Genomic DNA, 15,000 nt, shown 5'->3' on the forward strand with positions numbered 1-15,000 from the left:
AGATTCAGAGGTACACAATAACGTGCTATTGCAGAAAAGCTTACACACGCCGTGGATCGTGTAACTCTGCATTTGCGCCACCGCAACTTTTCATCGCTTCACGCCGACGAAGAGGAAAGCTGCGAGGTAGGTCTCTCGAATGATAAATTAAATTGTTAGAATGCTAAGCACTCAGCATGTTCTCAAGTGTTGCATTTCACATACTTATATCCTTAGCTATATTTCTGTATATATTTTTTGATGCTTTGATGGCCCTGGTGATCGTGACGATCTGTTTTTCTTCTCGTTTCTCCATGTTTTGGGCATATTTTCAGTTTCTGCGTCAAATGCAACAAAACGGAGATTACTGGTTATTCTTGGACATGTTCACTGATAACTTTAATGTTTTATGAATCTCCACGTGTAGTTTCTCTGTATATAGTTCCATATATACTTTGCAAGAAGCAGATAAAAACAGAGTGTCAACAACTCTCTGTAATTCGCCACCGCATCAATTCAATGTTAGATGTAACTCGCCACCGCATTTTTTGTTATTCGCCACCGCACTACGCAAATTGTTATTTTCAAACGCATCAACATCGTGGAGGCATTTAAACCTTTATTTTTGTCACAAAACTGACAGCAATTGATAGGAGCATTTTAACTTTTGTGCTGCAAGTTTTAAACTGAGGGGAGTGGCGTGATCTTGCCTATGCAAAGGATTTAAAGGCACCATGAGTTGACAAATCAAACTGTAGTATTTCTTCTTCTTCTTCGTCTTCTTCTTCTTCTTCTTCTTCTTCTTCTTCTTCTACTTCTTCTTCTTCTTCTTCTTCTTCTACTTCTTCTTCTTCTGTATGAAAAGTATGCTTATCTGTACTTGAGTGTATAACCCACATGTACTGGAATGTGCTATATATATATATGACCCCCCCAAAAAAGTCCCTGGGACTGTGAGATTCAAGAGGTTTAGGATATGATGACATCAATAGGAAATATAACAGTGCTTACCGTAAGAGTGAAAAAAAATACTATATTTACAAGTGGGAAATGCATCGATGACGGCGAGTGATGATCTGAACAGGATTACGCAGCAAAATAAAGACACATCAGAACATGAAGACCAACGTTTTCACCAATGAGATTTCACTTCTAGGAAGGCACGATGATGAAAAGTTTGTCCTCATGTTCTCTTATGCATTCATTTACATTCGGAAGATTGACTACACATACAAGAATGTACAAAAACGTTCCGCATGGTTTGAACATTACTTCGTGTAAGGCGACGAATGGCAGGATGGATAGCGTACTTACTTCAGATAAGGGGGCGGGGATGTAGCTCAGTCGGTAGCGCGCTGGATTTGTATTCAGTTGGCCGCTGTCAGCGTGAGTTCGTCCCCACGTTCGGCGAGAGATTTATTTCTCAGAGTCAACTTTGTGTGCAGACCCTCCTCGGTGTCCGAACACCCCCCCGTGTGTACACGCAAGCACAAGACCAAGTGCGCACGAAAAAGATCCTGTAATCCATGTCAGAGTTCGGTGGGTTATAGAAACACGAAAATACCCAGCATGCTTCCTCCGAAAACGGCGCATGGCTGCCTAAATGGCGGGGTAAAAAACGGTCATACACGTAAAATTCCACTCGTGCAAAAAACACGAGTGTACTTGGGAGTTTCAGCCCACGAACGCAGAAGAAGAAGAAGACTTCAGATAAGTGCTTCTTTTTCAAACTAAAAAAATAAAATAAAAATAAAAAATAATAATCAAAATATGCTGGATCTATTCAAAAGTGTTCATTGCAGAACTGAAAACAAAATTCTTTGAAAACAACATTTCAGGCAACACATTTCTTGGAATGGCGTAAAAGCTGCGTCCTGTACATGAAAGGATAAAAGCATCTTGGGCAGGAGTGAGCAAGTGTGTGTGTGTGTGTTGGTGTGAGCCTTGAGTGTTGATTTGTGTTTATACTCTTTGCCACAGACATCACACGCGTACTTAGTGATTTGCACACATGTGTGGCGGTTTGGGTTTGCATTGCGTTTGCACGCAAATTTTTTGTGGCACTTGGAGCAGTCGAATGGTTTTTGCCCGATGTGCTGTTTGTTCACATGTGACTGGAGGTCTGCAGACCTCGTGAATGTTTTTTTGCACATCCCACAGGTAACCCTTGGACCCCCACCCTCTGTGTGATGGAAGAGCCTGTGGTTTCTTAATGTTCGGTGGTGTTTATATGTTTTCCCACATTCTGGGCATAAACACTGCTTTTGCTCTGACTTCTTTTTCTGCGGTGTCGAAGTCACTGGTGGTCGAGTAGTAACTTCTACCACATCACTGACATCAAGGAAGCTGTCGATGGTTTGCCCGGACTGTTCCAAATCCATCTGCAACAAAACCACTCGTATCCCGTCAGAAAAGTTATTGTATAAGCATATGTGATTGAAGAGCGCAGCGATTCTTGCCATTCTAGCAATAAACACTCAGTGGCTGAAATCACTAAGTTTGACAATATGGAACCTACCTCTTCCTGTTTGATTTGCGGTCACTTGAGTCTGAAACTGGGCCTGGAACGCTCCTGTTAAAAACATTGTGGGGCCAAATACCACATAATTCTAAAATTCTTAAGCTTCGTTGGTGTTAATGTGTGTGAAATAATTCTAAAATTCAGTCATTCCTGGGTATTACCAGCGACAACACAAAAACTCATCAGTTTGACGCTGGAAGAGAAAAGAACGCCTCTGACAGACGTGACGTTTTTCTGGAAAGAAGAATGACGACTGAAGAATGTGGGAGTGAAACGCCGCCAGGTGCGTCTCAGAAACGTGTTCTACAAAAGCTGAACTATACACTGAACTGAACAACTCCGAAATCAATATTTTCAATTGGAAGTGACAGAATCACTGAACTCTTCAACATATTATGCAATTCATTAGACAGTTGCGGTGGCGAATAACATCCAAGACGTGAAATTGCGGTGGCGAATTACACCAAGCATCGGTGGCGTATAACATGAAGTCTAATTGTTTGTGTTTTCTTTTGCCGCGTGCGTCACCCAAAGACAAAATTGTGCAACAGCATTCATCAAGAATACAAAGGACATGTTTAGCTCACAGGATATCATCACGGGAATGCATCAACTAGTGCTGTTTCGTTGAAGTTACGAAGGAAGGGACAAATCGTGCAATTTCAGCTACAATTCCAGCAGAAATCGGACTTCAGAACTGCCGAAACCTGACATTTCGACTAAAAAAAGCACGTACCTTAGACCTTGAGTATATACTTCTTTAAAATGTACTAATGAAGAATCTAGATGATGCCTGAAAGTCCTACACATTTTCATTTTCTGTGAGAGACCTACCTTGCAGCTTGCCTCTTCGTCGGCGTGAAGCGATAAAAAGTTGCGGTGGCGCAAATGCAGAGTTACACGATCCACGGCGTGTTACAGCGAGTCGCATTGAAATTACAAACTGACGAAATTGTGAAAAAAAGGAAACTGGATCACACGGCCGGGTTCACGATGGCTCAGGGGTAAGATAAACCACGCAAAAATAAATTCTTTGAAAATTGCTCGCTCTTTACCGAGGGCTCCTAGGATGTTCTCAAGCGGTGAGTGTTTAAATGAAAGGGTGTTTGTACTGTGTGTAAAAGCCTGACAGTATCTGTGATGGTTTACGGGAGGCTTACTGTGCCTTTAATTTATCTGTAACCCTTGTGGAAAGGATCACAGAAGCCATAAACAAGAATTCTAACTTTCGTGTATTCTGAGTGGCAATGTTTGCAGAAACAGTACATTTCACGCACCGATAAGGACTGGGCAAGACATGCAGCAGTCTGCATTTGGCTACAGCTATGTCAATGCAAATATATGAAGTGAGAGAACGTCTCTCAAAGGCACGAGTCAAAAGGGAACGATTTACATTTATAGTCTTAAAAGTCTTAACCCTTGTGCGAAGGATCACAGAAGCTGTAAATACGTCTAGGCAGAACACGCAATGCATGCTAATAAATGTGCATTTCGCACGCCTTGGCATTTTGTTTGATTTTACGAGGGTTTCACATTACCGTGTCCTTCAATCGATGTGGTTTTTTACATTTAGTCTTGACATTTGACATTCAAAAAGTGACGGGGCCCTATCAAGCAAAGCTATTTACGCTATAGTGCAAAGCTATTCACGCTCCTATAAATCAATTTGTAGTATGGCATTGACTTTCAGTACAAACAATGTCCCCATCCTTTCTCTAACGAACTCGGGACTAGTGCAAACCTATTCCTGTTAAATATTGTCCTTTGAATGTTATTTTTGTATTTGTCTTATTCTTGACACGCCCTTCTTTCATTTTTGACGTGTACGAAAAACGTTATTGCTGACATTTTCTCGAACTTTTTTGTAAGCTGGAGCTTTGAAAATGTGCATACTTTTATCATCTAATGACCTCCAGACACACAGACAGACAGGCAGACAGACATATAGACAGACACCAGACAGACACCAGACAGGCATACAGAGAACGGACAGACAGACAGACAGACAGAACGGACAAACAGACAGACAGACAGACAGACATACAGATAGACAGACAGACAGACAGACAGCCAGACAGCCAGCCAGCCAGCCTGCCAGCCAGCCAGCCAGCCAACCAGACAGATAGACATACAATTACCCGAACGAGTAAACGAGGCAAGGTTTCTTGAGGGCAAAGGTAGCGTCCCCGCAATACTTCCAAGCTCCTTCCATTTTGTTCTTGATGTACTTCACGTCTGGGCATTTGTACTCGTTTGGGTCTTTCAAAAGCATTCTGCAAAATAATTGTGTACATTTATGTTGAAGGCTAAAATGTCTATTTCAGTGAGTCACAGCAGTGAGTTCCCGCGTGTCTTTAATTCCATACTAGTAGGAATCAGTCACAGCAAGAAGTTCATGAGTGTTGTTCATCTCTTACTGTTAGAACAGGTCATGTTATTGATTGTGGGTATTTGCTAACGTTCCATAAAACAGAATAAAAACAACAACAACAAAGGTTAGTGAACTCCTTGCAGTTCTTTCCCTTGAATTGTGTTCATATGCGAACGATGGATTTACAGGCGATTTTCGTTCTCTGAGAGATATCGTAACATCTTTCTGACAAGACGTCTTATGCAATACACCTGTTTGTTTGGAAATACTGATTTAGCTATATCTTTGAACACGAACATATTTTCTGTTGTACAAGATTACGTTATGTTAACTGATCGCTTCGGCTGATATTATATTAACAGTGACAGCAATAGATGTAGCAAAGCATTCTCTCTCTCTCTCTCTCTCTCTCTCTCTCTCTCTCTCTCTCTCTCTCTCTCTCTCTCTCTCTCTCTCTCTCTCTCTCTCTCTTTTTATTTGTATAACATATTAAGGGTTGAAGTTATCACTTGTTCGCCATGTCTTGTTGTCAGAATGTGTATTGATTAGCAGTTTTAGAACGTGTCCATAAGCAGTCTGCTTGTTAACATTCTTAATGTTGTTACTGTTTATAACGTGTACACAAGAAATTAATAAAAACACGCTTAAACCAATACACCTGTTAACAGTTTCGGCGTTTACATGGAACGAAGAAGGAAAGGCGAAGAGGAAGAAGTACAAACGCACCCGCAAAAACGATCTGCGCATGCGTCCAAATCAAAGGGGGGAAAAAGGAAAATCGCGTGTTCAGGTGTTTGTGTGCCCGATGTAATCCTTAAAACCTTTACACTCTTTCTTCGAACACTCAAAAGCAACTTCAGGGCTGGAAGACTACAAAATTGCAGTTTCTGCCTCTCAAAATAAGGAAACCGGAAAAGGAAAAAGAAGAAAAAAGCAAAAAAACGATCTGGGCATGTGCGAATCTAAAATGGCCGCGGAACTGTTAATCGGTGTATGAGCTCCACGGAACACAGTCCGACACCAAATCACTTCATTTATACCTTGCTATTGTGGAATAAGTAAGGCTTTAGATACGTCATGAAGTGAATGTTGCCTTTGACGCCATCTTATTCCACGACGTGCACTGAGTTCTTCACTTGCTGACATTTTCTTAACACTATGAGTTCGGACGAGCTTTTGAAAGCTAAACAATCACTTGACAGCTTTAACTAAGATATCTGGAGCTTTTGGGCACAACTAGCAAAACTGACGATGTTTCTGGGGCAATAATGTTAGCTTATAATGTCTTCTAGTTTAGTTTTGTTTGTAAATGTGCCTTTTTTGAGTTGCGCAAGATTTCCTCTGTCAGATCATTCCTGACACTCCAAGCCACTGTTCAACTTGTCTCCTCTCTGATCCTGAGTCGACTTGACTACTGCAACTCATTGCTTGCCGGCCTCCCCACTGAAGAACTTGATCGCTTACAGAGAGTCCAGAACAGTGCTGCAAGGCTCATTCTGCAGAAGTCTAAGAAAGACCATGTCACTCCCCTACTTACCACCCTTCACTGGCTTCCTATGAAGTATAGAATCGAGTACAAGCTGGCTCTGTTAGGGTACCGCTGTTTTGAGAAAACACTTCCCCCCTATTTGTCCCATTCCCTCAGTATCTACGAGCCATCCCGTTCTCTCAGATCCTCCTCTGAAAACTCCTTCGCATCCCCAAAACCAGGACCAAGACCTTTGGTGAAAGAACCTTTAGGTACCAGATTCCGACCGTCTGGAACTCGCTTCTAAGTTCTATCCGTGACTCCAGCAGCCTTTCCTCCTTCAAAACACAACTCAAAACATACCTGTTTCGTAAAGCCTTTGCTTAACCTGAGTAGACTCTCCACAACTCTATTCTGTTTTGGAACTCTCTACCCTGTATGTGCTTTATGGTCTATTTGTCAATGGTATCTTTGTGTGTGCGCGTGCGTGCGTGCGTGCGTGTATGTGTGTGTGTGTGTGTGTGTGTGTGCGTGTGTGTGTACTTTTAACATTGTACGCTAAGTTTTTGCTTAGTGCTTGGGTTCTTGGTGTTATGTCTCAGTTAAATGTATGCTTTGTTTGCTTGTTGATTTGTGCTAGTTTATTCTATAATGAATTTGTAAAGCGCCTGGAGCCAACTGATGGGACTCGCGCTATAGAAAAGTTATTTATTATTATTATTATTATTATTATTTCTAATGCATCGTTTCTCTCTGATTTCTTAGTGTTGACAAGTATTCTTTAGGATCTAAAAGTTTGCGCCGATTTTATTCAATAGACTTACTTAAAGTTGTCGCACGTTTTTGGATCTGGTTGACACGAGGGGTGCCGCTAACATTTGTGTGGCTGGCTTTAAACTGGACTTTGTTCTCAGGACACTGCATGTCACATAACTATATTACCGTGGCTGCATGTCCACAATCAAGTTTCGATTTTACTCAGACAAACTATGGATTCTTAGTTTCGATATAGAAGTCGGAGGAAGTCGGAGGAAATGTGGCTGGATGCTAGCTTGTGAATTGTTTTTATTTGTTTTAAAGAGTTGTTTGATGTCAATATTTTTTTGTTTTTCAGGGACTAGGGTTAGTGTAATACTGAAGATCCAGGCGTGTGCGTGAGTGTACACACTGAGTTTTTTTTTACCCCGCTATTCAAGCAGCCATACGCCTTGCGTTTCTCTAACCCACCGAACTCTGACATGGATTTCAGGATCTTTTCCGTGCGCATTTGGTCTTGTGCTTGCGTGTACATACGAAGGGGGATAAGGCACTATCACGTCTCCACATAAGTTGACAAACAATAGAGAAAACAATTTTCAAAGAGTTCCTCCGTTGTCTTACTGGTGCAGCTTGTCTCCTGCTTGGATTTGCTCATCGTGAGTCTTCAGAAGTTTTGCTGGTGTAGGTTTGACTTCTGCTCCAGCAACTGGAACAAAACATGTAGATATATGTTTAATCTCAAGGCGCAGCTCACAAACAGTGCACTTGGCTGAACTAGGCGCAATTGATTTGATTGGTTGGTTGATGTGTTGATTGATGTGTTGATTAGTTGATTTACTGATTGATTGATTGATTGATGTGTTGATTGATGTGTTGATTGATGGATTTACTGATTGATTGATTGATTAAGTTTAATTGTAGCCCTGAGACTTTACCAATTCAAAATGTTGTGATGACAAAATGACCTCACCCTTACTGTAACATGTTCCAGCTTGTGCAAATACTTTCCCTCCCCATTGTTTTTCCCACACTATTACATCTTTAAAACTTATCTGCCGTGTAAAAGCAGAAGGTAGCAAGTCCATGAAACATAGTTTCGAGAAAATCAACTTTTTCTCTTTGCATCTATGTATTGAAATGTAAAGCTTTAAATTATATCTTTTTTTACTGATGAAATGCAGGGCAGTGTTTTGCGTTTCTGTTATGAATATCAAAACCCACATTTGATTCATCACTTAGAAATAATGATTTTTTGTGGACTTGCTACCTTTTGCCAAATACACAAAACTCATTCACTTAAAAATAATGGTAAAAGGCAGTAACAGGACATACTGCTTTCTGCCAAATTATGTCCCAATTTAAATATTGTTAAAATAAAAGTAGCTAAAGGCAGTTATGGACTTACTTACTGCTTTCTGCCATTTTACTTTGGTCTGGCTGTGAAAGAGGCATAAAGCAGGAAGTGGACTTACTGCTTTCTGCCAATTTATTATCAGAGAAAATTCAAATTTGGGGAAAACGTTTTCCCATACACACATACCCACACCCACACACACACACACACACACAACACACACACACACACACACGCACACACGCACGCATGCTTGCACCCATACACACACACTCACACACTCTCTCTCTCATCCTTTTTTTTGTCTGTATGTCTCTCTGCCTCTCTCTCTCTCTCTCTTTCTCTCTCAGCCTTAAATCTTAATCCTTGTAAAATAAAGTTCAACTCAATTCAATTCTCTATCTCTCTCTCTCTCTCTCTCTCTCTCTCTCTCTCTCTCTCTCTCTCTCTCTCTCTCTCTCTCTCTCTCTTCCCCATCTCTCTCATCCCCCCCTCTCTCTCTGTCTCGCTCTCTTCCCCTATCTCTTTTGCCCAGAGTTGTCAGTATTTTCATTAATTGGTCTCTCCGAGTGTCTCCACAACGTGCCTTGTGCCCAACAAATAGAAAAATGCATAAGAGAAAATATCCAAAAGACTACACGTATGTGCCTGCGGAGATAAGTACAAGCTATTAATTGTTGCGTTGGCTGGCGCTATCATAACCTAGCTACATTTCCATAATTTCTAAAAACCGTTTCAGTAGTTACATTTAGTCAAGTTTTGACTAAATGTTTTAACATAGAGGGGGAATCGAGACGAGGGTCGTGGTGTATGTGTGTGTGTGTGTGTGTGTGTGTGTGTGTGTGTGTGTGTGTGTGTGTGTGTGTGTGTGTGTGTGTGTGTGTGTGTGTGTGTGTGTGTGTGTGTGTCTGTGTGTGTGTCTGTGTGTGTGTGTCGAGCGATTCAGACTAAACTACTGGACCGATCTTTATGAAATTTGACATGAGAGTTCAAGGGAATGATATCCCCGGACGTTGTTTTTGTTTTCGATAAATACCTTTGATCACGTCATATCCGGCTTTTTGTAAAAGTTGAGGCGGCACTGTCACACCCTCATTTTTCAATCAAATTGATTGAAATTTTGGCAAAGCAATCTTCGACGAAGGCTGGACTTTGGTATTGCATTTCAGCTTTTTGGCTTAAACAATAATTTATGAATTTGGTCATTAAAAATGGGAAACTTGTCATTAATTTCTTTTTTAAACGATCTTATTCGTCGTCATTTTCTCATTCCAAAAACAAATACATATGTTTTATTTGGATTACAAACAAGCTTTGGAAATTAAAAGTCTGAAAATTATGATTAAAATTAATTTTCCGAAATCGATTGAGAAACAATTTCATCTTATTCCTTGTCGGTCCCTGATTCCAAAAACATATAGATATGCTATGTTTGGATTAAAAACAAACTCAGTACGCTAAAAAGAATAGAGATACAGAAAAGCGTGTTATCCTGCTCAGCGCGACCATTACCGCACTATTCTGGCTTGTCGATTTCACTGCCTTTGCCACGAGCGGTGGACTGACGAAACACACACACACACACACACACACACACACTACCGCGCGCCCGCCGCACACTCTTATAACCATCAAATCACCTAAGCGTGTATCACACGGAACACAGTGCTCCGGCTAAAAATAGCCAAGCACAAGCCTATAACTGTTAGTCTCTCCGGCGGCTGTATACGGTACCATTGACGGTGATAGACAATGTTTCTTGCGTGTTCCCATCTCCAGCAAATGTAAACCAGCACTCAGGTCTGCCTGAAACTTTGGCACCATTTGCCCCAACTATTTCTTGCTTAGCATGCGAAGTCACCATTTTTTGTCCTTAAACCCTGAATTAATAAGAATATTGGTTTAGGTCTTTCGGAAAAGTGACGTAATACGACACACTTGTATACACGTGTGTGTGTGTGTGTGTGTGTGTGTGTGTGTGTGTGTGTGTGTGTGTGTGAGAGAGAGAGAGAGAGAGAGAGAGAGAGAGAGAGAGCACGAGAGAGAGAGAGAGAGTACGAGAGAGAGAGAGAGCACGAGAGAGAGAGAGAGAGAGAGAGAGAGAGAGAGAGAGAGAGAGAGAGAGAGAGAGAGAGAGAGAGAGAGAGAGAAAGAGGAAGAGGGGATGATTAATGCACAGTTTGTGTGCAAGAATGTATGTGGAGTCAAATGACCGAAAAAACAGATCCCAATGAATGAGAAAATTACCATACCCCCACAAGGTATCTGCATTAAAACCCGGACCCTCTCTTGCGCCCATGTTAATAGAGTTGCTGTAATTGATATGAAATAAGAGATTGGGTTGCTGTCATTTGCGTGTGTTTGGTTGTTAGGCTGAATAATGGCGACGGTTCTCCTCAGATAAGGACATTACAAAACAGCACGCAGGTTGCACGCTTTTCTTACGTTGAATACAGTGTTACATGTGATGAAAGGACAACCTTGGGAACAGCCAAAAGTTACCCTGATTTGCAGGTGGTCTGTTATTTCAGGTATAACAATGTTGGTAACCAATTACCTTAGTAACAAAAATGAAAATAAATAAATAATAGACACAAGAAGACATAAGGAGCGGGGCATAACATTACGTTACAGGTACGACTGCAGTGTCTTCAGAGTGTCACAACATGGTGTTCGTGCAATCGGCTTCATAAGGGCCAAGTTATACCTGCGCAGAGTCAGTGGCACAGACGACGCACTGCAGATTATTGATGCCGCGGTATGGATTATGACGAGTACTTGGCCTGTTTTATTTTGATGTAGCGTGTAGCGGGCTGTAATAATCTGCAGTGCGTCGTCTGTCCTGCTGAAATTACATAGGTGTGCGCCGGGCCTAATTAGTTAAACAAGTTACCAGGAACACATGAACCACAGAGGGTCACTTGAACACTCGGTTATATTTGTCATCTTCTTGATTATCTCCTTGTCCTTTGTTGCAGTCGAAGACCACACAGACACAGACAATAGACAGACAGACAGGCATACAGACTGACAGAGATACTCGGACACATACAGACAAACACATACACACACAGACACTCACGCAGAGAGAGAGAGAGAGAGAGAGAGAGAGAGAGAGAGAGAGAGAGAGAGAGAGAGAGAGAGAGAGAGAGAGAGAGAGAGAGACAGAGACAGAGACAGAGACAGAGAGAGACAGAGACAAAGAGAGAACGAACGAACGAACTTTATTACTCAAGGATGGAGATTTTAGGCTCACGCCTAGTCTTACAATCTGTCCCTGCTAAACTAAGACATAAAAATAAAGACAATAAAGGACAATTGTCAATCGCAATCATACAGTATTACTAATTACAACATTACCTATACGACTACATAATGCATAATAGAACATTGAAATGTACATGTATGTTAACAGGGGTGTCGTTTGGGTCGGCCCTTCGGCCAATCGCCGATTTTTTTTTCCTTTGGCCGAAACTTTCATGTCCCTATCGGCCAAATGTCCGAAGAGTATTCGCCTGAATCGGCCAAAGTGTGTCCATTTGTTTGCATTGGTCAGGCTTTGATTGCTAAAACTGCTGCCGATGTACTTAGTCAACTGACTGACGTTTATTTCCTTCGCGAATACCAAAAACGAAACATCAATGTTTTGAACAGAAGCCATTGACGAAAATTATAGATGCAAGAGTGGTTTCCATTGGACAAGGTAAACCACACTCTTAGCGTTTGCGTCCGCCGGTTCGCGATATTTTATCAGTCAGTCAGTGCTTTGGATTTGGATTTGAACATCATGTCGCAACCAAAAAAGAAAAAAAACTAAATTGGCTAAGGTTTGCTACCATTCGCCAAGGTAAGTGATTCCTGACAAAACAAGAAATTCCTCCGAGGTAGGAAAAACACCCCCGTCAAAGGGAAATAACCTTCTCAGTTGGTGGCAGTGACTGAGTGAGAATGGTTATTTCCCTTTGACCATTAAGATGTCCCTCTATAAGTCCTTGTATAATTTTAATCCACCAATAACTCCCTAACCGTGTGTTTGACTGGTCCCAATTTTTGTAAGGACCGTCTCAGGAATGTATAGAACCTGTTCACCAAGTTTGGTGACGATCGGTCCGTTCATTCTTGAGATCTATATGCGAACACAAACAAACAAACAAACAAACAAACACATCGACCGAAACCTATACACACCCCTATACCGGGGGCGTAATGACAGGAACACCGCGAATGTGGACAGTGTCAGTGTGAGTGATAGTAGTGTTGTCGAATCGATCGAAGCAGACGACATAGCAGACGATAGTCACCGCGAATCGCAATCTGCTGAGCCAGAGAATAACAAGTCGCGTAAGGCGAAATAACAACATTTAGTCAAGCTGTCGAACGCACTGCATTTTTTCACCAAGACCGCATACTCGTAGTTTTGTCAGTCAACCGCAAAGGCAGTGAAATCGACAAGCCAGAATAGTGCAGTAATGGTCGCGCTGAGCAGAATAACACGCTTTTCTGTATCTCTATTCTTTTTAGCGTTCTGAGTTTGTTTTTAATCCAAACATATCATATATGTTTTTGGAATCAGGGACCGACAAGGAATAAGATGAAATTGTTTCTAAATCGATTTCGGACAATTAATTTTAATCATAATTTTCATATTTTTAATTTTCAGAGCTTGTTTGTAATCCCAATATAACATATGTATATGTTTTTAGAATCAGAAAATGACGAAGAATAAGATGAAATTGTTTTTGGATCGTTTAATTTTTTTTTTTAATGACAAGTTTCTGATTTTTAATGACCAAATTCATTAATTATTTGTTAAGCCACCAAGCTGAACTGCAATACCAAAGTCCGGCCTTCATCGAAGATTGCTTTGCCAAAATTTCAATCAATTTGATTGAAAAATGAAGGTGTGACAGTGTCGCCTCAACTTTGACAAAAAAACGGATATGACGTCATCAAAGGTATTTATCGAAAAAAATAAAAACAAGAAGAGCAAACGCTCGATCGAGTCACTTTCGCAGTTCTGAATATTATATGAGGCATCAGATGGACAGGAAGAAATTGCTATTCACAACACAATGAGTCACGTTCACATAAAATTTGAGCCCGGTCACTTTTATAGTTTCCGAGAAAAGCCCAACGTTAAGTTGTGTGTTGCCGAACAGAAAAGGCTAGTTATCTCCCTTGTTTTTCTGATAACGTTCGTAAAAGGCTACAGATGTAAATACTTTGATGTAAAGAATAATCCTACAAAGTTTCAATCACATCCGATGAACTTTGTCAAAGATATAAAATGTCTAATTTTTCCTTTGACGCTGACCTGTGACCTTGAAAAAGGTCAAAGGTCAACGAAACCATCGTTAAAGTGTAGAGGTCATTGGAGGTCACGACTAAACAAAATATGAGCCCGATCGCTTTGATAGTTTCCGAGAAAAGTCCAACGTTAAGGTGGTGTCTACGGACACTGACCGATTACATAGAGTCACTTTTTCTCAAGTGACTCAAAAAGTCCGGGGATATCATTCCATGGAACTCTCATGTCAAATTTCATAAAGATCGGTCCAGTAGTTTAGTCTGAATCGCTCTACACACACACACAGACACACACACACCCACACATACACACACACACACACCCACACATACACACACACACACACACACACACATACACCACGACCCTCGTCTCGATTCCCCCTCTATGTTAAAACATTTAGTCAAAACTTGACTAAATGTAAAAAGGAAGAAAGAAAGAAAGAACAAGAAAATAAATTAAAAAAGAAAGCAAAGACGAATGGGGAAAACCACACGAGAAATGTGTAAATGTTTTTTTGGGAAAAAATAACAACTACAGCAAACAAAAACAAAAAACACACACACACACCGTGATTAAAATCGCATTCCACGTTTTTTTGTTTGGCGGAGGGGACAGTGTCAGCTGATAAGCAATTATTGAGCGACAGTGCCAACGCGGGACTGAAACGAAGGGTAGTGATGCGAAAAGTGCATGACTTGACGCGGCCCATGAAAGTCAAAGGGATCACATGGGACTGTCGCCACTGCAGTATTAATGGAAACAAGAAAAGCACGTCTCATATCCCTCTTTTTTCACAGGTGTATTGTGTGCCCAGTGCACACCCGTTTCCGACTCTCGCCTCAACCGCTGTGCACGGATTAGCTCGTAGACGCCGCCTGAATGTCAGGTACTGCTTGAACTGCGGTTCACCTTGACTATGGCATTCCGTTTGTCAAATAATTATTTGGATACTTTTTCATGTTTTTTTCACCAGTTTTAGCTAAATAATCATTATTTAGAAGCTCATGTGCTAAATAAGTAATTGTTTATAAACAATGTAAAACAATTCTAAATAATTTTTTGTTTACGTAAACCATTCATTGTTTACCTAAACAATTCATTGTTTACGTAAATAATTCATTGTTTACGTAAATAATTCATTGTTTACGTAAATAATGTATTGTTTACACACATAATCACTTATTTCACAAAATAATATTTTTGGGGTGGATAAAGTGAGCAGTTGCTAAATAAATCA

The 15,000-nt window shown here is 40.8% G+C and overlaps 1 protein-coding gene across 2 annotated transcripts in view; it reads right to left on the reverse strand.

Moving 5' to 3' along the window:
- Positions 1-15,000, reverse strand: part of LOC138975849 (probable methyltransferase-like protein 24) — a 126,128-nt gene that overhangs the window by 10,546 nt on the left and 100,582 nt on the right. For both annotated transcript variants that reach the window (XM_070348615.1, XM_070348616.1), the window contains 2 exons: positions 7,720-7,804; positions 4,639-4,773 (listed from right to left, as the gene is read on the reverse strand). In XM_070348615.1, the coding sequence (XP_070204716.1) occupies positions 4,639-4,773; positions 7,720-7,804 (220 nt within the window). The remainder of the gene's footprint in view (positions 1-4,638; positions 4,774-7,719; positions 7,805-15,000) is intronic.

Source organism: Littorina saxatilis, linkage group LG9 (assembly GCF_037325665.1).
Source record: "Littorina saxatilis isolate snail1 linkage group LG9, US_GU_Lsax_2.0, whole genome shotgun sequence".
NCBI lineage: Eukaryota > Metazoa > Mollusca > Gastropoda > Littorinimorpha > Littorinidae > Littorina > Littorina saxatilis.